Genomic DNA, 24,885 nt, shown 5'->3' with positions numbered 1-24,885 from the left:
TAACCCACCTAATCTGTGACATAGGAAAAATATGAGCCACATTTATCATGTATTTGTGCATTTCATTTCATCAATATATACTTAGAATACACCATTCAATCGCAGTTGAGCATGATGCGAGCGGAACTGGTGCAAGAGGTGAAGGGGGCATAATTAAACTAGAGCAATGGACTGATACAGCAGATAGCGCCATACAAGAGGTCGCAGAGGACACAAGGAAGATCGACAAGCTGGTAGATTAATTAGCAAGGGTCACGCAGAACCCTGAGACCCAAAGCAAAGACCTTGAAAACCGCTCGAGAAGATCTAACATCAGAATAAAAGGCTTCGCTGAGGCGGTGGCAGACAAGGATCTACGCACGATGGGGCAGCAAGTGTTCGCGGAACTGCTGGAGATAGAAGACAGGCCGGGGATAGGGCTTGACCGCATACACAGTGGGGCCAAAAGGCGAGAGCCTGGGGCCCGACCCAGTGGATGTAGTGGTGGCCTTACACAAGTACAGGCAGAAGGAGAAGTGGCTGGCGGCTGCCAGGACCACCAGATCAATCATCTACAATGGCTCGGAACTTCATCTAATCCAGGACCTAGCCCAGACCAACCTGGTGAAGCATAGGATGATGGGCCCGGTGGTGCTCACCCTAATGCGGGCAGACATATGCTATAAATTGACCTTTCCCTTTGGACTACTGTTCGAATTTGTCATGACCCGGTGAAATTGCCCCTTCTGGACCTCATGGTCATTGTCACAAAGGGCTTGTACTCCTTGTTCCTCCCAACATGGCCGTACCAAGCTCCGTGCTACGCACTAGCTTTCACGTCGTAGCACGTACTATAAATTGGTCACGCCCTTGCGGGTCCGCGCGTCTCAACGCTATCTTCGATAGTGACCCGACGTGTGTTTGCTCTCTACATTTGCTTCCTTGATCCTCACACTTCCTTCCTTGCCTTTTTTCCTGTTCCTGGACTTCCCCCCTACATTGCTTGTTTATCGCAATCCTGGACAACCTGGAACCACGAACTTCCCGGAACTCTGAACGCGCTCTGCAACCTGACGAGGCTCGGGTGAGCCTATTCAAGACCCGAACCACCCACAGGAAGAGTCCTGCGGCCGAACAAGGGAGATCCCGATCACAGGTGAGACGGGGGGAGATTTATGACAGTTTGAGACGCCAAACGATCAATACGGATTCTACCATGGAGAATGCTATTCAGGACCTGATGCGCGGAATGCAAGAACTTTCCACAGAGATGCAGAATATAAAAGCCGAGAATGCGGCGCTAAACGCGACTCCGGGAACAAGGACAGCGTATTATTGGGAGGAGTGGTTGATAAATACGATGGTTCAACAAAGACCTTACGTGGATTCCTGGATTCTTGTTTGGTACATTTTACCTTCAAGCCCTACTATTTCACAACTCCTAGGGCTAAGGTTGGCTTCATAATATCGCATCTTTCCGGTAATGCCCTTACATGGGCCACTCCATTACTCAATTCAGGGGATGCTCTCCTGGATGATTATGAAGGGTTCATCGCGGAAATCAAGACCATGTTCGAACGACCAGAGCTGGTTCACAGTGCTCAAGAAAAGCTACTCGACTTCCAACAAGGATCCCAAGACATGTTGACCTATGTTACCAGATTCAAACAGCTAGCCAAAGAGGCGGACTGGCCCCTGGAAGCCAGTTTTACTTTGTTTCGCAGAGGTCTAAATGAAGAGATTAAGGACGAGCTAGCCAGGATGGCACGTCCTAGTTCATTCCAGGCCCTCCTGGACTTGTCTATGCAAATAGACTTTAGAATCCAAGAAAGAAAGGCCGAAAAGAAAAAGAATAAAGTATCAATTCAAAGATACTCCCTAGAGAATACTACAAGGACAGAATCTGCCAAGAGTCCGAGCACTGATTCTGAACCCATGCAACTTGGAGCCTTTCGTGGACCAATTTCCCCACAGGAAAGGTTAAGAAGAATACACACAGGCTTATGCATGTATTGTGCTTCGGATAAACATCTAGTTAAAGTATGTCCTCTGGCTCCTCCCCGACGCTCTGGAAACGCCAGCTCCCGATCCTAAATGGAGCAAGGTTTCGGAAGAGCGATGTTTGCTCCACATCAATTCCATCCTTGAACTCTCCTGGACAAAACAAATTGGTGATATTACAGGCCTTTTTATCGCCATCCAAGGACAAGGTCTACCCCATACTGGCCTTGGTGGATTGCAGAGCAATGGGAGTCTTCATTGATCAAGATTGGGTCAGAAGTCATAACATTCCGTATGAAGCAAGAAGTTTTTCACAGCCAGAGGAAGCGATTGACGGAAGACCTCTTTCCTCAGGACCCATAAATCTGCAAACAAGGGAGATCCATCTTTCCATAAATCATCATCAAGAAAGAATTGTGTTTGACATTATAAAATCAGCCCATTACCCCTTGGTTTTGGGCATGCCCTGGTTACAAAGGCACAATCCATATATCAACTGGACGGCCGGATCCTTATTCCTGGGCTCGGAGTTCTGTATGAACCATTGTTTAAACCTGGATACCTCATTCACAGCCCCGAAAAGTCCACCAAGGTGTCCAGAGACACCACTCATGGTTTCCAATATTGTACATGTTCCAGGGATCTATCAAGGGTATGCTGATGTATTCTCTACTGCCATCGTTCAAGCCTTACCTCCACATAGAACCGAAGACTGTGCCATAGATACTGAACCCTCAACAGTGATTCCCTTTGGCAGGATGCTTATCCTTTCAGAACCAGAAAAAAGAGCCCTCCAGGAATACCTAGACACTAATCTTGAGAATGGCACCATAAGACCTTCAAAATCACCAGCTGGTGCTTCATTGTTCTTCGTTCCTAAAAAGGATACCAAAGAGCTCAGACCTTGCCTGGACTATCGGGGCCTAAATCAACACACCCTGAAAGACAGATACCCACTACCCTGATCTCGGATATCCTTGAAGCTGTGAGAGGTGCAGTGATATTCACGAAACTGGATCTCCGAGGTGCTTACCATTTGATCCGTATCCGGGAAGGAGACGAATGGAGAACACCCTTTGGTCACTTTGAATACCTAGTCATGCCCTTTGGTCTGACTAATGCTCCCGCAGTCTTCCAGCGTTTTATGGCTAGGGTGTTCTCTGACATGCTATTTCTCAATGTTATCGTCTACCTGGATGACATATTGATCTTCTCAAAGGATTCCTTGAAACACGAAGAACATGTAAAGGCAGTACTTCAACGTCTCCGTGAAAATCAACTCTTAGCCAAACCAGAAAAATGTTTGTTTCATGCTACATCAGTTCACTATCTGGGGTTTGTCCTTAGTTCAGAAGGAATTAGTATGGACCCTTCAAAGGTGAAGGCCATACTGGCTTGGCCCGCCCCAACATCTGTAAAGCAAATACAGTCCTTCCTGGGGCTTGCCAATTTCTACCGGAAATTCATTCCCACCTTTTCCGAGATTGTTCAACCCATTGTTAATCTCCTGAAGAAAGACGTTCCATTCAACTGGTCTATACCACAAGACAAGGCATTCCAACGCTTGAAAAAAGAATTCACTCAGGCCCCCATCCTGGCCCAACCTGACATAAATCGTCCTTTTCTAGTGGAAACAGATGCCTCCAATTACGCCATAGGAACAGTTTTAAAACAAGAATCCGATGATACGTTGGAACATCCCATTGCTTACCTTTCACGGACCCCGACTACCAGTGAGACTCACTACTCAGTTCTGGAGAAGGAGTTATTGGCCATTCGTCATGCCTTCACTGAATGGAGACATCTACTCCTGGGTGCTAAATATCCAGTTCAAGTCCGTACTGATCATCGAAATCTTCAGGTCCTACAATCCATGGAGTGCAGGAACAGTAGACAAGCTCGATGGGCCTACCTCTTTGCTCAATATCAATTTCAAATCTCACATGTTCCTGGACCACAAAACATGACTGCCGATGCCCTTTCTCGGCGTCCCGACTACGTTCCCTTGGAGGATAAGATCTATCCTAAAATGTTTCCACCTACAATCTTTGTAGTTCAAGCGATCAATCTCCTGGAAGAAATCAGAGTACAGATCAATCATCTGAACTCTGGAAGGACATATCCGAGAAAAATCCCTGGCGTTTGACAATCAAGGAAGGATATTTATTCAAGAACAATTCAGTGGTCATTCCGACAAAAGAACTTCAACAGAAGGTAATGAATCTATGCCATGATACTCTTCACTCCGGCCATCGAGGGGTAACCAACACCTTCCGTCTTATACAAAGACAGTTCTGGTGGCCAGGGATGAAGTCCAGTGTAGTTCAATACATCAAGACCTGTGCAATTTGTAGCCAGAACAAATACGATAATCAGAGGCCGGCGGGTCTGGTTCTACAACCTACGTTGCCAACCAGACCCTGGGAAGTTATTGCCACTGATTTCATTGTTGAATTACCACCTTCCCGAGGATATACAACCATCATGGTAACCATTGACTTGTTCACTCATCTAGCTCATTTTACACCATTGTATAAACTACCATCTTCCTCAGAACTTGCTGGAATTTCCCTGGAACATATGTTTCGTCTTCACGGCCTCCCTTCAAAGATTATTTCGGATCGGGGACCTCAATATATTTCACAATTCTGGAAACATCTCTGTCGTGTTATAGGAATCTAACGTGCCCTTTCTTCAGGCTATCATCCACAAACCAATGGGGCAACGGAACGAGTAAATCAAACCCTGGAACAATATCTTCGTTGTTTTGCCACCAAGGTTCAAGACGATTGGTCTCTCCTTATACCTTTAGCTGAATTCTCCTACAATAACTCAGATCATTCAGCTCTCAAGATCAGCCCTTTCTATTGCAGTCAAGGTTATCATCCGTCTGTTTTACCATCAGTTCTTCCAGAATCTACTCCGGTACCTACCCTTGATTCTTGGATTCAGACGCTGATTGACGTACAAGAGAGGCCAAGGATCAGTTAGAACAGGCCCAGACTCGAACCAAAAGATATGCGGACTCTAAGAGAAGACCTTCACCTTCCTATTCAGTTGGTGATCAAGTCTGGCTAGCCTCGAAACTGTTACCTCGACATCTACGACCAAACAAATTGGCTCCTCGCTATTATGGTCCATTTTCTATAAAGGAGATCATCAATCCTGTCTCCTTCCGACTTAAGCTCCCAGATTCCTGGAAGAAGATACATCCAGTCTTCCATACTTCCCTGTTGAAACCCTACGTTACTTCTACTCAAAAACCCTTCAAACCCACACCTGTTGTTGTGGACGACCAGTTGGAATATGAGGTGTCCAGGATATGTGATTCCAAGTATAGAAGGGGTCGATTACAATATCTGGTCAAGTGGAAGGGCTACCCCCCTAGCGAGAGAACATGGGAACCAGTTTCTAATTTAAAGACCCCTCGTTTGCTCAGAAGATTCCATCTTATTCACCCAGGCAAGCCTGGAGGAACCAGTCTTCGGAGGGGGCATGCTGTCATGACCCGGCGAAATTGCCCCTTCTGGACCTCATGGTCATTGTCACGAAGGGCTTGTACTCCTTGTTCCTCCCAACATGGCCGTACCAAGCTCCGTGCTAAGCACTAGCTTTCACGTCGAAGCACGTACTATAAATTGGTCCGCCCTTGCGGGTCCGCGCGTCTCAACGCTATCTTCGATAGTGACCCGACGTGTGTTTGCTCTCTACATTTGCTTCCTTGATCCTCACACTTCCTTCCTTGCCTTTTTTCCTGTTCCTGGACTTCCCCCCTACATTGCTTGTTTATCGCAATCCTGGACACCCTGGAACCACGAACTTCTCGGAACTCTGAACGCGTTCTGCAACCTGACGAGGCTCGGGCGAGCCTATTCAAGACCCGAACCACCCACAGGAAGAGTCCTGCGGCAGAAAAAGGGAGATCCCGCTCACAGGTGAGACGGGGGGAGATTTATGACAGTATGGGAAGGGAAACAGCATTGGGTCCCCATCTGCGAGTAAGGTACAAGGGTCCTGAAGATTGAGCATGAAGGGTCACCAAGTCAAGAACAAAGACCGGCAAGAGAACCATGCAAGAGGAAAATGTGGGAGTGGATGACGTTTTTAACAAGGGGCTAAAAGAAATATGGGGCCTAAGGTGCCCGGCTAAACCCCCCCGACAAGGGGGCAGGAGTGGAAGGTGCCCACATGCCTATCGGAACAGGAGCACCACACTGAGGAAAAAGGGGGTTACAGGAAGGAATGTTGTAGCCCGACCTGGGGGAGGTAGTTAGGAGAAAGGTACCGGGGGGAAGGTGAGTGGTATAGGATGTCTTGGTTTATCGACATGGGTCTAGGGGGACCTGCACAGGTTTACTCTGGGTTGTTACAAGGGCTCAATTCCAGATATGGAGGGTCAGGAGCTAGAGGCTGGTTGAGCCTGCCCAGAAATGGGGGGTGGAGGGTTGGGAGTGAGGGGATTGGAGGGTGAAGGGAGAGAGGGATAACAGGGCTGGGAGATCCCAACAGCAGCCACTCATCATTAGTGCGAGCCGCATGTCAAGACGACCATGGGAAAGAGGGAAGTGCTTTGGGTGACCTCCCTAACTATCAGGGGGCTTAATTCTAATTCCCCGGTTAAGAGAAGGAAGGTTGAACAGTTCTTGGGGCTGGGGAAGCCGAGAAGTGTAGCCCTCCATGAGACGCAGAAATCAAGGGGAACCGCCAACTGTTCCAATCCAACGCCCCAGGGAAGACAGGGTGTGTTAATCGATATTCTGGACATCCCATGCTTCTAGGTCACAGCTACAGAGGGGGACACAGAGGGTAGGTATCTGGCAGTCTCTTTCCAATGGGAGAGGGGGACAAACAGTGGTAGCAACCTACGCCCCCAATATGGGGCAAGATGGGTTCTTGCGGGCAACACTGACCAAATGAAGACTTTTGCCAAAGGGCAGATGATCTTGGTAGGTGAGTTTAAACTGGCGTGGGACCCAAGAGAAGACAGGAGCACAAGGGTGTTCCACAACCAGGGGGTGCCATCTGCCTGCTTGAAGCCCAATTGGTGTTGTTAGATGGCTGGAGGGAACTGAGGGGTGTAGGGAGGGCGAAGGGCTACACTTTTCCTTCTCAAGAATAGATTACACCTGGATTTCGAGGTCACTTATAGGGTAGGGTTGCGGGGATAAAGCTAGGAGTGATTTCCCTGTCAGACCACGTGCCCATAACAATGACCTTAAATATGGGGCACAACGAACCAGGCCTATGGTGGTGGAAGTTCCCTTGCCGCATCCTTAAGGATGGAGTCCTACGTGAGGACATAAAGAATAAAATCTTGGCTTACTTTGTACTTAAAGCAACAGAGGGTGTATGCGACCAGGTGGTGTGGGACATGTTTAAGGCTGTATTGAGGGGGGAGCTCATTACGATGAATTACGAAGAAGTGCCAGAGGGACAAACAACTAGGTCTATTACAGGAGGAATCGAAAGCTAAACTTAAACAAATAAGGGCTCAGCGGTAATTAACACTGGGAGTACGCTGCAAAGGAATATCAGCTGATTAGGGGCAATTAGATATTTTGCAGGCTAGAGATGAAGAGTGTTCATTGCTCTACCTCCAACAGAGGTATTATGTCAAAGTCAATAAGGCAGAAAGCCTCTTACCAAGGTTGATTCGGAAAAAAGAAGTGTCAAGGACAATCCTTAAAATAAAGACGGTGGGGCAAGCAAGCACTGCTCTACCTGACATATTTTCGGTGTTCCCGGAATATTATTCATCCCATGTACACATCAGATTTCCCTGAGGAGGAGCCCAAAGAGAATACCTGTCCCGGTGCCCTCTCCCTAAGATCACTCCTTAAGAATGGGAAAAACTTGAGGGCAACATTACTTCTGAACAAGTAAGGGCGGCTATAGCTGCCTTGCCATCAGGAAAGGCCCGGGTGACTTCCCAGTGTGTTTCTTTCTACAAAACCTTTAGAGAGGCACTGCTACTGCGCTTAGTCCAGCTCTTCAAATGTTTTGAAAAGGGCAGGGTGCATCACCCTGACCATGGAAGAAGCCAATGTTGTGCTTCTCCCAAAGTCGGGTTAGGATGTCACTATGCGGTTCCTACCGGCTGATTGCCCTTATTAATCTAATGCTGGCTCTTGGCCAGCATTAGGGCCTCCCCGTATATATGGGGGATTCCCTTTAGGGGTGAGGAGCATAGAGTCACCGTGTTTGCTGATGACATGCTCCTCTTGATCACAGAATCAGAAGCTTCATTCCCATGGATCTCGCTGAAACCTCTACTCTTTGGGGAGGTGGCAGGGTTAAAAAGAAATGCCCACAAGTCAGAAAAATGTATCTTGACCGCCCCCTCAAAAAAGTATCAGGAATTGCATAGTATAGTACCCCATAGATGGGCGGAAACAGGCGTTAGATATTTGGGGGTCCAGATTACTGGTTCTCTGGGTGCTCCTTACTGTGCTAACTACCCACCTTCAGTGGAAAAGCTGCTGACGGAATAGGTGCCCTTATCAATATCCTGGGTGGGGAGGATAAATGCCCTTAAAATTGTGATTTTGCCATAAATCCTGTAGTATGTCACGGCCCTGCCAGTGGGGGTTCCCAAAGGTTTCTTCAGGACCCTTCAAAAACACGTGGAGTCATTCATTTGGAACCTCAAGAGACCTACGGTAGCTGTGCAGATGCTAATGTGTCCCAGAAGCAAGGGAGGGCTGGAGGCGCAAAACTGTGATCCGCGATGATTGCGCGAAGGTCTGGTGTCGAATAGACAAAGCTGTGGCGGGCTTGCAGCTGGATGAGGTTGTGTGGCGACACAAGGGGGATAGACCTGCAAACATGTACCGCAGCAGCATAGGGGCTCTGGTGGGGGACTCATGGGATGAGCTGGTGCAGAGGGTTAACTGGACCACCTTCCCCTTGTTAGGGAGAATTCTCTGTAAAGGCTAATTTCCCAAACCTAGTGAGTCCCCCAGCAGCTTTGCTGTATTTTTGGGGTTTATTTTTTTCTCCTGCTAAGAGTGAGACTCTTTTACTCCCACTCTTAGACATGATTTGAGGTGTTCCTTTGTCTTTCCATGTGTTTTATGGGTTATGGGGTCTTTTACTCCATAGGGTCTCATGTGTTTTTGATGTGGGTTACACAGCACCCTCCGTGCCGTAACCCAGGGGTGTTGTAGCGACCCCCAAACATAGACTCCATACCCTGGGACTGACTACTGTCTCCCAGGGCATGTAAAGTCACCATTGGCTTTACTAGTCCCAAATTATTAACAGAAACCAGTACAAACCATCATATTGTGGACGTACTGGTCGGGGCAATTCTATTGCCCCGGGGTCTGTTGTTCGAGGGGGCATGTCTCCGTCCCCCCTGATCGAGTTTTGGCTGGTGGCAGTGGATACTAATTTTTATATTCAACCGCGAATATATCTCTATGGGATTTTCCCATTGTTCGAGGCTACCAACTTTAATTAATTATTTAATTCTTATAGCCTCGAACATAGCGGCGGTTTATTTATTTAATATTAATTCACCGGTTGGTATTTTTTTCCAGAACTCGATTCTAAAATGGCGTTTGTGTTCTCTTCTGTGACTCCAACCCAAGTCGAGCCCTTTGTTCCACTTTTTGGCGGGCTTCTCCACAGAAGCCTCCAAAAGTGGTGCCACTCTGTCTGGGTACCACAGGTGGTGTGGGAGGGGGTTTAGGCACTCTGGACTGAGTTACCTTGGTAACTCAAGTCGCACTCTTGTGTGATTGGCCCAAGTGGTGGGCCGGCCAGCTCACCACTTAGCATGTTTGATTGACAGCTAGGCTGAGTGAATGGGGGTGTGCTGCATAAAAGCAGGGCTTTGGGGACTGGAACTTCAGAAGTCGCCACAGGACCTAAGAATCAGAGGAGGGAGAAGCTGAGCCCACCTGCAACGACGACACCACCGGTGGAGCCCTGCTGAACCGTCTCACCACTTTTCCCGACGACAGAGGAGATCTCCAGTCCGGAGAGTCTTCTTCCTTTGACTGGTGGGGATAACCAGTTTTGCCTTCTTTTCACCTTCCTGGAGCATCTCGTGGCCGCCTTGCCCGTGCCAAGCACCCCGGCAACCGGAATACCACGGTTTACCACTACCGCGAAGAGAAGCGTAGTGCCTTTTAACCAGAGAACTCTGCGGCTGGTTTCTTCCCTGGCAGTGCAACGACCTTCATCTTTCCTCCACGGCGAGACCTCTTCTTCCTCTGGACGAAACACCGACTTGCACCTGGTGCCAGGAACAACTGCCCCCGCTGGAGCTTCCTTCACACTTAAGGTACTGTTTCCCGCCTGGCTTCCCTTGCGACAGATCGTTCGGGGTGACAGTACAGCCTCGACTTTTTAACCTAGGCTGGCCTGGGGCAACCAAGCTAACGTTTCCTGACTTTAATTTCATCCTTTTTGTATGAACTATCTACAAAGACTCTTTGGGCATAACCCCCTGGTGAACCTGGCCCCATTCTGCTTGCTCTCTCCAAGAGTGGGCCTTGCAATTGACTTCCCTGCTCTCCAGTAGAACTCTGCCTATCCTGCCTTACTGTGGTTCTTTGAAAAAGTATTGAAACTTGTGTGCTTCTTTAACTCCCTTTCTTTACAACTTATTAGAGTGCCATCTTATGTTAAGCGCTCACCTCTGTCTGAAAACAAGTGGTGTTTCTCACTAAGACTTGTCTAATAAGTGAATAGTGTTGTATATATATGATAGGGACTGTGTGTTAAATTTACTTACCTCGTTTTTGCTAGTGTAAATCACAAGTGTGTTTTTAAATAAATAATCCATACTTTTACACCAAAGCTCTGGTCAGTGTTTGTTTGTACTACTGTGTCTCTGTACCCGTTGTGTATACCCTGCATACTGCCTAACTCTTCTTGAGGGAAGTCTGACTGCTCAGCCACACCTACCAAGTGAATCTGTGTGGTACAGACTGCTACCAAGTGGGTTTACTGCCAAACACCTGTAGTCTTAAATCTCTTGCAGTGGTCCCTAAGGGAACTGCACAGGTTTCTGCCTAACACCCCTCCCCACTGACGTTGCTGTTTAGGAATCCCCAGTTCACGCCGGTTATGGAGCGGGTTCCTTCAATGGGTGGGAGGTGGCAGGGTGCCCCAAACTACATGACATGTTCTCGGGTCAGGACATTAAATCCTTTGCACAGTGTAGCAGGACTTTGGGCTGGATGAGGGGGGGAGAGGTATTGCTACTCTCATCTGAGGCGCTGGCTTACGAACCCAATGGTCAGGCCAGCAGCCACCAGGGATCTCATGCCCTTTGAACGATTCATAACGGCAGACACGGGGGACAGGCATTTGATAGGAGCATTATATGGGATTATAGCAGAATCGGCAAGGAGTCAGACGAGGCACTATATGGAGCGTTGGCTAACTCCAGTGGGGCAGCCGCTGGAGGGGGAATGTTATGGCCAGATATCCCCCAAGCTCACGCAGGCCATCCAGATTTAGGAGATGTGTGTTAAGATGGTGATCCAATGGCATCTCACCCCAGAAAAACCTACATGAATTCTACCCAACTGGGTCGGTGCTCTGCTGGAGGGGATGTGGGGGAACTGGGATTTTGGAAGCATATCTGGTGGGAATGCCCAGTCATACAGACATGATCCGTGAAGCAATGAATGGTATTTTTGTGAGCCAGATGCCGGACAACATAGGGATGGTCATCCTGGGAATGGGTAGGATTCTGGAAAATCTACCCTTGAAAGCTCAAAGAAAGACCTACATCATCCTGATAGTGACGGCAACACTTATGGTGTCACACAAATGGAAACAAAAAGCTGCCCCCACAGAACACGAATGGGTTAGTAAAATCTGGAACTTTGTGACACTGGAGTGGGTGACCTATACGATTAAATGGAATCACCAAAGTTTCTCTCGGACTGGGACATTGTCCTGCATGACCTGCAGCGGGACTTGCGGGCTGCATGGTGCCCGGGGAAAATTAGATTGCTGTGGCTGGTGTGAGTACTCGCTTCACTTGGGGAGGACGCCTTCACAGGAAGCTGAGGGGACATATGGTTGTACCTTCTAGGGGAGGCAAGGACTAGGGGGGGGGCTCTCAAGCGGTGCAATGGCCCCTACACCGGCTTGCGAGAGAGCGGGCCACTCATAGAAACTTGGGACCGGGAGCCAATACCAATAGAATACATTTTTTTTTAAAGTGCTTTGTTACTGTGCTGCCCTCAGCAGCCAAAATCAGCTCCCTGGCCCAGCACAAGCACACACACATTGTTTGACTCAACATCCACTTGCTTATTCGCACACAGAATTCACTCACTCATTGCATGAGAAGATCAGAAGTGACCTTCCCATACATTGTATATCCCTTTGCACCTGTTCCAGATGGGCACAGGGAAATGTTTTTTTCCCTGTGCTTTGAAAATTGCACCTCTTTTGAAAATCGGGAATTTACTTGAAAAATCCCAGAACCCCCTTTCCACCCTCTGCCTTGCGCAGTTGTGAATTTGGTGGGAAAAGAGCACCTCAATGTGCACAACTATGATGCACACATTTAAAATGTCCTTTGTGCACGGTTCACACCTTTTTGGCACAAGTGAAGTGAATGACCATCCTATCAGTTGCACCAAACACATTTACACAATCATGGCACAAAGGTTTATCCATACTGATCACTTCTTTACGCTGTACGTTCATTTCAGAGAGTGTGGTGTGAGGTGTCAGAGGGGGATTAGGAATGGGAAAGGCCACACAGGATAACAAAAAAGGTGCATGGGGTTTTTACTGTTTCTGCAGTCATAAACCCCATATTTGCTCATCAGCAGATATTGTGTTAAATACCATTAGCTCCAGAGCAGATACTGTGAATGGAATGGTTAGCCCCAGAGTACGTGCTGTGCATGCCATAATATTTACAAACCAGGTATTGTGTTTGTGGTTATCATACATGCCAACATTCAGACACAGCTGGGAGGGAGATTTCCACAGGGAAATCGGGAGACGAACATTTTCCCATAGGAATGCATTGGGGCTAGAGGTATTTCAGGCGGGAGACAGTGAAAAATAGCAATATTTTTCATCCAAAAATCAGGGGGGTTGGCATGTATGGGTTATAAGCCCCAGGGCAGGTATTCGGTCATATGTAACGTGTTAGTATGACGTTAGACAAACGTCATTAGTCACAGCACTTGCCTTGGTACTTTTGCCACTTTAGGCTTGCAATTACCCATTTATGTATTACAGCTGACAGTTCCCTAGCATTTCCTACACTGGGCACTTACACCTGCTGCTCACTTAAGAGCATGGGCACTCCAGCACTCTCCCCCCTCTCATCATTTTGCACTTGCACGCTTTGAATGCTCACAAGGCTTAGTAGGTTTGTCTTCATCCTCCAGTGTATTGTTTTCTATCCCATGTTCCCTCCCTGTTGCCCTGTGGGCGCTTTGAAACACAATTTACTTGTTGTGTAAACGGCTAACAAATGCACAGTAAATTAAATAAATAAATAAATAGCAACACCGTGCCTGGATAATTAATTAAATAAACAGAAATACTGTGCCCGGATTCGGTATCCCAGACCCGTTACTGTGTCTGCAAGGGCAGGTACTGTCAGATGTAGCTGGTGAGCAGGCATGTGCTGTATCGGAAGTCATTAGCTCCAGAGCACGTACTCACAATGTTTCATTTGAACATGTGATGAGCGCAATGCAAGGCATGGCAGCTGCAGCCTCTCACTGCAACCTGCACTTCCAGCTCCGCTCACTAACATGACACCTCAGGGGTGAGGGTGACCTGAGGTGATGGAGGCTAAGAGAAATGCCGAGAGAATTCACTCCCAGGGCTGGGGGCAGGCACTCACCTGCTGCTCGGAAACTGGAAGGGAGCCTTGCTTTGTTAAAGGGATGCTGGTGCTTAGTTCCCATCCGAGAAACCGACCTTAGCAACGCCCCGCCCACTCTTCCTCACGTGACTTTGGGCACGTTCCCTGCCATTGGCGTAGCGTCTGACGTCATCACCGTGCTTTTACGTGAGCGGGGAGCACGAGGGTCTGCCAGCCGGTGCAGTTAGCGGGTACCTGCGTAATCGGGGCTAGGGCTAGGGCGAGGGCGAGGGCGAGTGTGGGCCTTCGCTGCGGGATACCGGGGACTCTTCTGCAAGGCACCAGAGCGACGTGCGGCCTCGTCTTGTCCCTCGTCGTCATTTGCGTGAGCGGGGAACAGGAAGGAGGTTTCTGCGTGCTCTGGGGTGGCCGAGGCTACCATTGGCGTTTTCTTCGCGATGCCGTGAAAGTTCCTGCAAGTCGCCAGATTGAGGCGGGAGAGCGGAGAATTACATTTGCTTTGAAAATCCTGTAATCTATTCAACGTGGAGTTATGGAGGGCTGAGAAAAGGAACAGTGCAGAGACAGTGCATGGTGGTGTTAAACTGACCAATAGGGGCTAATAAGAGAATTTAATGTTGGATGAGAGGGTGTTTGGGATGGGTGATTTTAGAAGGGGTCGGCTGGGGCTATCTGTGTGTGGTCCGGGAGAGGCACACCGGCTTCTTGGTGTGCGTCTGCAAAGGGGATGGCGCATCTTGTCATGTGGAGGGAGGACGGGGCCTTATAGTATTGGTCTAGAGGGAGGGATGGGGCATCTTGGTGGGGTCTGAATGGTTGGATAGGGGCACGCTGGTGTGGGTCTGGAGTGATGGGACACATTGGTGTGGGTTTGATGGGAGGGATGGGCATCTTGGTGTGGGTCTGGAGGAAGGGATAGGGCACATTGGTGTGGGTCTGGGGGGAGGGATGAGGCACATTGCTGTGGGGTCTGGAGGGAGGGATAGGGCATCTTGGTGTGTGGAGATGGATATCCTGGTTTGAATCTGGAGGGCAGGAAGGGGGCATCTTGGTGGGCTCTGGAATGGAGGGATGGGGCACATTGGTGGGTCTGGAGGGAGGGATGGGGGCATCTTCCTGTGTGGAGGGAGGATGAGGCATCATGATTTGGGTCTAGAGGGAGGGATGGGGGCATCTTGGGTTCTGGCTTGCAGGGTTGGTGCAAGCCAGAACCCGACTCTCACAATTTAAAGTAAGTAATTTGAAGGCCTGTTAATATTTTGCTGCGCACAGCACCACTAATTAAGGGTACTTCCCATCTATTATATCGAGATCACCTCTTTTTACAACCATCGGGAAACCCTTGACGACCTACTGGCAACTGTGCTCCCATTTGATTCTGGGAAGAGGGTGAGTGCAATTTAAACATAGTGACCACTTTGCACAATATGTCATATGGTAACCAAGACCCTTAGATTAGGGGTATCTCACCCAGATATTATTATTTCCAGGAACTTAGTCTCTTTGAACTCTCCTTTTTTTGATACCAGAGACTTCCCATTCTGATACTTTTGCAATCAGGAACAGGAAGATAGGTGATTACTGTTTCTGAATCCATTGTTGAGATACACATGATATTTCGCATGCACTATATAATGACATGTCCTTCCATCTGTCCCGATAGGTAGGAGCACATTCTGCAACACTAGACAGCACGAACTGGGACTACTACCAGAGCCTCAAGGTGAGCCTTTGGAAGAATGGGCAATATAGTGGGCCTTCCCATTATCTATTTACTGGTTAACCTATTTGACATCGTTTTTGAATGCCTTTTTGGATAAAACGCATTGTATAGGAATCTTTAGGAGCAGTGGGCCACTCGCCTCATTTGGACAGCTCCATCGATCATTCTCCAAAGCACATTAGTGCTGGTTGGACCAAAGGAATTGATGAGGCACATCCATATACAGATGTTGTTAATTTTATTAACTTAACTGGATCATGTGTGTATTGACAAGTACACTTAAGTGGCATATCTTTCTGTATTACTTTTAGATATTTTGAAGAGATATGGAATAATTTTGAACCCCTGACAGAGATGACCTCTCAATATATTCGTTTGTACTAAAAACACATTGAAAAAATCTATTGTTGAATACGTTTATTAATGTAAAGTATCTAAGGATACATGGAATGTTTGTATTCATTCAGATGACACAACATATTAATTTTGATTTACTCAACACTTTTTACCTAGTTTTGGCTTTAGATAGTGTGCTGTGGACGCAAGTTTCCCTAATCTTGGGAACCCTTACTCACGTTATTTTTATACAGCCCATGTGCCAGGTCTTGTTTTTTCTCCCGTGCACCTGCACTTCTCAGAACAATTGCTTTAGACTTACATTATCCAACTTTTTATACCTTAAGGCGTGCATCGTGCAGGACATTTATTGGCATCTGGGATAGGGGCATCTTGGTGTGGGTCTGGAACAGAGGGATGGGGTACTTGAGTGGGGTCTGTAATGTAGGTATGGGGGCATCTTGATGTGTGTCTGGAGGGAGGAATAGAGGCACATTGGTCGGGAGGAATGAGGCACATTGGTCTGGGTCTGGAGGGAGGGATGGGACATCTTGTGGTTTGCATCAGAGGGGTGGGATCATATTGGTGTGGGTCTGGAGGGACCGGGTAGGGGGCATCTTGCTGTATGGAGGAAGGATGGGGCATAATGGTGAAGTCCGGATCGGACGGGGCATCGTGGATCTGGACGGCATATAATGAGGACATGTCGGGGGAATGATGGCGCATGTGAGGGATGGAGCACTCTGGTGGGAAGGATGGGGGCATCTGGGTGTGAATGGAGGAATAGGGTATGTATGTCCGGAGAGAAGGATGGTGGTCTATGGGAGAGGTGGGAGCATGTGGGTGTCAAGGAAGGCATGGGGTAATCCCAGGTGTGGGTCTAGAGACACGGCGGATGGTGCCATCTGTGTGTGAGTATGGAGGTAGTGGTGAAGCATCTGGGTTGTGGCTCTGTAGAGAGGGATGGAGCTACTTGGTGTAGTTATGGAGAGACAGATGTTGGCGTCTTTGTGTGGGTTCAGAGGTAGGGATGGTGGCATGTGGGTCAGAAGGGGGGAATGGTGGCATTTGAATCTGGAACATGTTTGGAAGGAGAGATGCGGCAGCTGAGTGTAAATGGGGACATGTATGGCTGGGGTATCTCCTTGTGAGTGGGGGCATGGAGGGGTGGGGCATGCACGTCCAGAGGGAGGGATGGATGTGGTGGCTGGGCTTGGAAGGACTGATTTTACACTTGGGCCTGGTGGGGTGATTGGTGGCATGTGAATGTGCAGCATGTGTGGGAAAGGACGGATGGGCAGCTGGGTTTGAATGAAGGGATGGGGCAACTGGGTATAGATGGACAAGGTGTGAAAGTGAACCCCAATTTACAGGGTTACCCCTTGAGTATATTGGGGTACCCCTGATCACGCTCACACCAGAGTAAATGCACCCCTCTAGGGAATTAAGGCCAAGAGTCTATTTTGCAAAAGATAACACATTTTAATCTGTGCAGAAGTGAGGATTGGCAAAGAACTGTGCCCCAGAGTGGTATATTCCGTCTCTCAACCGCTCCCAGGTCCTGAAGACTGGTGCTGGGCCTGGAGCTTAAATACTCTTGACTTGGTTACTGGATACCGGCAGAGCTAATCCAAAATTGTCCTTCTTGCCTTTCAAGGGATTCTGCAATCTCCCTACTTGCATGGCCAGGTTTACATTTAGACCACCCTACTTAACATAATGCTACCTCTGCAGGAATACATTATAGCTCCTATTTATCATTATTTGCCATGTTGTAAACATTCATATATATATATATATATATATATTTACAACATAGCAAATATATATATATATATATAGCACCTTCCCGCCATACTCTCAACACTTCACTCAGTGTTCTTATATTTCATCTGGTCCAGTAATTCTCATAAAAACCCTTATTTTTACATAATGGTGCATTGTGTGCATGTTCATTCTGCTATTCTTGGTCTGCATGGGCTTTTGATGAACAGAAACAGCTGCTCAGCCACTTTGTGTGCTCTGCGAGAGCTAGTCTCAGCGACGCAATGCCTGTAGTCTATTTTTAGCACAGGCTGCATTCACTGTGCTTTGAGACTTTAAAACTAACTACAATTTAAACAGTTTTACAAATAATTTGCACCTCATATTTAAATTCTAACTATCTTCATTTAGTGACCCTCCTCCCCCCTGGACTCTTGTAGTGCTTAGAAAACAGTTAACAGAAGTCTAGCCTAATTCTACAGCGCTTTGGAATAAAGAAAAGCACTAGGCTCCTTCCCAACATGTATTTGTTTATTTATAAAGTGCAGCCAGGCCCGGGGGCATAAGGGCCGGTTGAAGTTATGTGGCGTGCAAGTCTGAATGTGGGATTGGGCATCTGGTTGTAGACAGCATGTAGGGCTGGGGGCATCTGTTTGAATGGAGGGATGGGGCATGTAGGTCTGGAGAGAGGGATTGGGACATCTGCATATGAATCGAGGAATTGGGAAATGAATAATAGGAGGGATGCGGCACATAAATCTGGAGCACCTCTGGATTGAGGGATGGGGCATTTGCATGTGAATCGAGGGAGGAGGGCATCAGTGTTAATGGAAGCATGGTGGCATGTAGGTCTGGAGGAAAGTAGGCAGCATCTGGGTGCGAATGGAGGGATTGGGCATGTAGGGCTGGGATCATCTGCGTGTGGAGGGAGGGCTGGGGACTTCGGGTCTGGAGGGAGAGCTGGAGCACTTGCTCATTGGCGTGGAGGGAAGGGGGGCATCTCTGAATGGGAGGGATGGGGCATGTTGATCTGGAGGGAGCATTGGGGGCATCTAGGTGTGAATGGGATGGTGGGGCATGTGAGCGTAGAGGGAAGGTTGGTTGCTTTGGGGGTTTGAAGGGAAGGATCGGGCATGCAAGTGGATAGAGGGCTAGTCTGTCATGAAGTATGGTGCTGTGGCTTAGAGGGACAGATCGGGGCTTCTGGGTGTGGGGAACCAAAAATTGTTGACGCTCTTCCCCCTTCTACTCCGCTTATGGATGGCCCTCAAACAAAACTATTCCTTTCTCTGCACTTTTGATGCTAGGTCTAAGCCCCATGCCTGCCATCACTCTGGGTGCGTGTCTGCTGGCACAATGATGTGTAAGGCTTAGGCTCCCGATACCTAGCAACAACCTGCACTTAATTTTGGACTTTTTCATTGCTGGCATGGGGAAGCTCCTAGGATGAAGCACTAGGCGTTGTCACTTCTCCCCTAAGGGGCAGCCCCTTCATGTGAGGCTGCTACCCGATAGTCCCCCTTGGTTGTTATAATGCAGGAGGATCTCATGGGGAGGGACTCCTTCCTCTGGGCATAAGGACGACGGTCTAGGGTACAGCCCTTATGAACACATCGCACCCCCCACATACTCCAGCTCCTCTTTCCTCTTCTTTCTATATAGACAGTAGACCTATGTACTGTAGTAAGGCTGAATATCTTGAGATCCTTGAAAGTACTGGACAAAGAAGAACCACAGGAACCCATGTAATCTAAACGCTGGGACGAGTGGCCCTGTGGAGTAATCAAGATGGGTCCCACGAAAGAAACTTAAGACTTAATGGGCCTAGCGACAGCTGGCAACATTGTATAAAGATCGACAATGGACTAAACACAGGGAGATGATCATGGGCGGCCGCACAGGGTTGCAGGTGTGCTTATCATCGAATGTGGGAGATTTAAATCTGCCTTACCGATCGAGTGGGCAAGCGCTCCAAGGATTCTGGCGGTCAGCCATGTCTTTATCGTTGGAGGGTTTGCAGGAGCAGACCTTTGCTCTGGGAGGCTGAAAGGAGGGAGGAACACGGACGGCAACCAGGAACGCCGCCACAGAGCCGTAGAAGGAACGAGACACAGCAGAAGCAGAATTGAACGCCCCGTGGCCAAGGAAGCCCTGGTGACAAAGCGAGACCCCAGACAGGTTAAGGGATGGTGCAGGAGATATGGAGGGAACGCTGGGTGGCTCAATAAGAGGGTGCAAGCAGTTGTCCCACAGCTTCTGGGTAAGCACTATGCTTGGGTGGCACGGCAGGGGCATGCAAATCTCCTCTTCATCGTCACAGTGGGAGAATAAATCCTGCTGACCTCCAGAGAAGGGGCGAAGACCTTGAGCATATTAAAGAGACCCAGGGAGGGAGAAAGAGATCTGAGAGGGAGAGTCCCTCGTGACATGGTTGGAGAGAAACCCGCTGACAACCAAAGGAGGGATAGACACCCTCCCTAAACTACAAGTTATCTTTGTGGCAGTACTTGGCAGGGGAGTGAGCCAAGTTGGCCAGAGCAAAAAAACAGGGAAGTCAGGGTTTGGAACCCAAAATAAGAGAGCAGCACAAGTCCTCTTCCTAGTTGCAGTTCTTGAAAGGGAAGTGTACCAAGAAAGGCAGACCAAAGGAGAGTAGCAAGGGTTGTGGACCGTGAAGTTGACCAAAAAGACCAGGGGAAGGAAGTCATTCCCCTGGGTGTAACTGATACCAGGATAATGGAGGCTTTCTCTTGGTAAACAGGACTAGTAGGAAAGTCTGGCGAAGGGAGCCATTCCCCCAGATTTTGTGTGACGCTGAATACCAGGAGAAAGGAGACATTCTTGTGGTCCATCCAGAAGGCGTATAAAAGGTTGTGTTGAGAACTTTACCAAGCCTGGGCAAGGGAGACATTCCCCCTGATAACGTCCGAGACACAAGACTGTGAAAACTGGTTTTGACAAGCCATGGACCCTAAACCCAGGAGAAGGGAGTAATTCTCCTGGAACAAACACACAGATGCTTTATTTTGTAGTTTGTAGTGTAAGGGATAGGAGTAAGGTTTTCTTGGCACAGGACAGTGAACACTTTTGATTTGACAGACGCTGATGGTCACCTTTATCTTTTTTTAAAATTATTTATTTGGTTTAGTTGTCATAACTTTTCAAATCGCATAATACACATTTACATCGTAATTTCACTTTTCCATCTAGTAATATCAATATCACTCTAACGAAACAGAGTAGTAATTCCAACAACAGAAACACCAAAACGCACACAAAAAAAAACACACGCAAAAAATTACTATAAATCTTGGTAACACCATCTGCAGAAATTGCACTATAGCTATCTGTACCCTGGAACACGTACTAGAGAACAGTATTTGCCACACTTGGTCGCTACTCATACAGTTCTGGAAATGTATCACATGATCAAATCATCTTGTCCGAACTTCCCTTAGGGCTTCACCTTCCACTATTAAATGTTGTAAGGACTTTCTTTGGTCTAACTCACAGCAGTATCTACAATAGCCTTGTTCATATAGCAGCAGTTTCCCTTTACAAAGTACGTCACGGGTTTCCCACAGGTTCAATCTGAAGTACGTCACGGGTTTCCCACAGGTTCAATCTGAATGTTGGGTAGCCTGAACGCACTCTGTGATGGACATTTCAATAAATAACTCGCCATTACTCCATACTTTTTCATACCGAATAGGAATATATTAAAGTCTTTATATGGAGCATACTTCTCAGACCAATCCCACCGATAGATCTTACGTTTGTCCTTATCTGGATCATGTATTAGTAGATCAATAGCGACATCTGTCACTGCCAGATTATCTAGTACATGGGTTTGCCAATTCACCATAAATTGGCTTCCAGATTTTATTAAGTGGTACGCTATTACCTCTAAAATTCTGTTACTTGTTAGACCCAGAAGACATTTCTGAAAAAACGCACACTGCTTACATAAGACCTGTGAGTACATAGATAACAAACCAAGCTCGTTACGTAAAATAGCCATCGGGACACTATTAGGCAAGTTTAGTAACTGTTTCCAGTATGCTGCTTCTAATGAATCCCAATAGCTCTTTTTTGGGGGGATTGCACCCTCCACACCATATAGCATAATTGGTACAACCTTCATCTTGTAAAATAGTACAATATGCTTTAAGGAAAATTTCCAAATTTATTAATTAAAACCTGTGATTGTGAAATGAGATGTAGGAGTTTATTCCTTACTACAAGCCGATCAGCCTTCTTGTTTTCTACATCATTAATCGTTACTCCTAGATATTTATACTCGGTAACGGTTAATAGGAGGGAATCTTGTAAATGCCATACAAACCTCTGACTTTTTACATTAGACCTCTTACCACACCTTATAATCTGAGATTTTGCTGTATTAATTTCCAAATTATTGGCTTGGACATACGCTCCCAGCTTTAATAACATTCGTTGGAAGCCTTGCAGTGTTTGTGAAGGTCATCTGCATAAAGCAGATATGGAATTTTCTGGGCCCCATGTTTAGGCGGGTCCCCCATACAGTTATTGAACCTTCACCCAGGTCCGATATAAGAAAATTAAACAGAAAGGCGGCTAAAGCACACCCCTGTTTTAGGCCCCGGTGTGTCTCAATTTACGGTGAGAGTTTCCCATCCAAGGTGATACGAACTCACATTGATGTATTTGTATAGAACAATATTATTAATGACAAAAGGGATTCTGGGCAGCCATGTTGCTTTAGCTGTTAATATAACAATCCTATCGACAGAATCGAATGCCGCTTTAAAGTCAATGAACCCCAAAAAAAGGGTCTGGTTCTTCTCCGCTTGTTGGGCATGTATCATGCGCTGGGTGATTATATTTGGGATAGTTTCCAAGCCCTTTACAAACCCTGCTTGCAACGGGTCATTTAGATTCATACTCTTTGCCCACTCATGTAATTGTTTAAGCATTCACTTAAAAAACAATTTGCCGGGGATATCTAAAAGTGAGATGGGCCTATAGCTACTCGGGTCCTGCCTATTCCCCTTTTTATAAATCGGGACAGTGATCGCTTGTCCAACTCACCGGCAGTGTTTGTGTTATATTCACTCTTGTGAATATCTTATATAGAATCGAGGCCCATAATTCAGGGAGTTTTTTTAGCAGATGATTTGAGAGGCCATCCGGCCCACTTGCCTTAAGAGTTGCTCGCCAGTCTAAGCAGGTCCAGTATATCAGATTTCTCGAACTCAAAGTAGAAGGGGGTTGGTATCCCCAAATTCTCCAAGGCCTCACTATTCTTTACACGGGCATACAACTGTGTAAAGTGCATCACCCAAACATGCGTAAGCACAGCAGATGACTGTATAACTAATTGCGGGGTTGCTGCTGACTGATTAATTGCGGTCCACATTTTAGAAATATTTTTACTGGCTAGTATTTGTAACATATTTGCGCCATCTTCCTGATACATTGCAGCGCGATGAGCCTTGATCCAGTTTCTATAGCGTACTCTGTTACTTAACTGGGTTCTCCTGGCAACACACTCCTTTCTCAATTGTCTTAGATCTACCCGCAGTTGAGTCTTCCTTTCTCTATTTGGGCTATCATACGTATGGAGATGGCCACGCTGGGGTTTCACCTTAATGGGACGATGTTGCAAAACCTGTATCATATCGGAATACGTATGACTACTGTTCCCCAGCTGACTAGTCTTATCTATTCTTAGCAGTCTATCTAGATGTTCTAGTTCTCTTTCCGACCATCACAGCCGATTTCCACTGGCATTTACCACACAACACTTTTGCAGAGATTTTCCTTCCCAACCTATGGTAGGGACTCCCTCACTTACCTTTGATTTGATCACTGAAAAATGTATCATCACTGGCCATAAAATAGTATTTACATATATGTAGTCAATCGTAGATTTACTTTCTCCTTTTTGCCATGTCTCGACCGAAGGGATGTCTGAGGTAAACGCCCCATTCAACATACACATGCCTCTTGCTTTCATTAGGGAGTTCCATCTTATCAATCTAGTTTTATTTCGAATTTCTCCCTTCCCCAGACAGTTCAGGTTTAGGTCACCCACTATCGCCAACCCCTCACCTTTTGGTCTTCACTTATCAAGTCTAGAATGTAGTTTAGATCATAGAAGAATTTATCGTCCAACATGTCATTCGGGTTCCAGTAAATGTTCAAAATCGCATATCCTTCACTTGCTGACAACACTTTGACCAGGAACATATACTTATTAGGCACTGCCCAGAAATGCGAATCAAACCCCCTCCCCTTTTTTACCGCCGTCAGAATCCCTGAACTTGGACGGCCAACCAATGAGAGCAGCATTCAGATGTAGTTCATCGTTTTCCCAAATGGGTAACGAAGACAGCCACGTCTCTTGGAGGAGTATTATGTCCCATTTACTTTAATCACTGTGGTCATTATTAATCAGATGTTTAATAAACTAGGGCTGTACCGAATAGCATATTTACTATTCGGCTGAAGCCGAATATGAGCCGAATAGTTGCTTTATTTCATAAATCATGTCCCAAACATGAATAAACATACTTATAAAAAAAATAAAGTACCATTTTAAATGCATTCTATACTTTTATTTCTCTTCAGTGTAATCAGTGAAGCATATTTATTTAAAGTATAAAAGCCAGAAAAAAAGTAGATTTACCCAAAATGAAGGGACCTAATGTATAGAATGTTGTTGCAAATTCAAAACCAGTGCCAGTCAAAGTAGGAGGCTTCACAAATGCAAAAGGACTAGGTTGCCATGAACAACATAGATATTGCCAATTGCAACTGCCTTTGTGAATCGGACGCATTGCATTCTCTATCCAGTTGCAAAGTCGCTGCAGTGGAGTTTCGAAACTTCTTTGCAGCTTACATAGAAATGTTTAAAATGGTTCATCGGCTTATGCAGGACACAAGTCAAGAGTAAATCTGAAATGCATGAACTCCATCTCACAACTATTCACCCCACCCCCTCATAGGCCAAACAAAGGAGAGGACTCTCCCACAGAAGCTGTTGATGTTTGATGAATGGGTAAGCACTTGTTCATTTATTACAATTGATTTTGCACATCAGGTCTAACTATTCATTGCATTAAAAACATAATACCAAAGAAATAACACACATAGGGGACATTTGTAAATATAACTCTAATGGGCACCAAAACAAACAAATTATAGTAGCGCTAAAATATACCTTAATATTTACTTCATACATGATCGAAATATAGTCCTATTCTAACAAATATAT

General features: G+C 46.8%; 1 protein-coding gene and 1 long non-coding RNA gene across 4 annotated transcripts in view; one reads left to right on the top strand and one right to left on the bottom strand.

The window, feature by feature from the left end:
- The window catches only part of LOC138489337 (oocyte zinc finger protein XlCOF6-like), a 235,110-nt gene extending 221,183 nt beyond the window's left edge, over positions 1-13,927 (bottom strand). For 2 of the 3 annotated variants that reach the window (XM_069617051.1, XM_069617052.1), the window contains exon 1: positions 13,823-13,927. In XM_069617051.1, coding sequence (XP_069473152.1) covers positions 13,823-13,886 — 64 coding nt within the window. In that variant the 5' untranslated portion in view covers positions 13,887-13,927. The remainder of the gene's footprint in view (positions 1-13,822) is intronic. The other variant, XM_069617053.1, reaches the window with a different exon arrangement.
- Positions 13,928-13,968: 41 nt separating this feature from the next.
- LOC138489342 (uncharacterized) overlaps positions 13,969-24,885 on the top strand; it is a 37,959-nt gene continuing 27,042 nt past the window's right edge. Inside the window, exons 1-2 of the long non-coding RNA XR_011274781.1 lie at positions 13,969-14,034; positions 15,468-15,527. This is a non-coding gene — a long non-coding RNA (uncharacterized lncRNA). The remainder of the gene's footprint in view (positions 14,035-15,467; positions 15,528-24,885) is intronic.

This window comes from Ambystoma mexicanum, chromosome 9 (assembly GCF_040938575.1).
Source record: "Ambystoma mexicanum isolate Mex_15411 chromosome 9, UKY_AmexF1_1, whole genome shotgun sequence".
Lineage (NCBI taxonomy): Eukaryota > Metazoa > Chordata > Amphibia > Caudata > Ambystomatidae > Ambystoma > Ambystoma mexicanum.
Note: the sequence above shows the minus strand (reverse complement) of the source record. Positions and strands in the feature narration are given on the sequence as shown.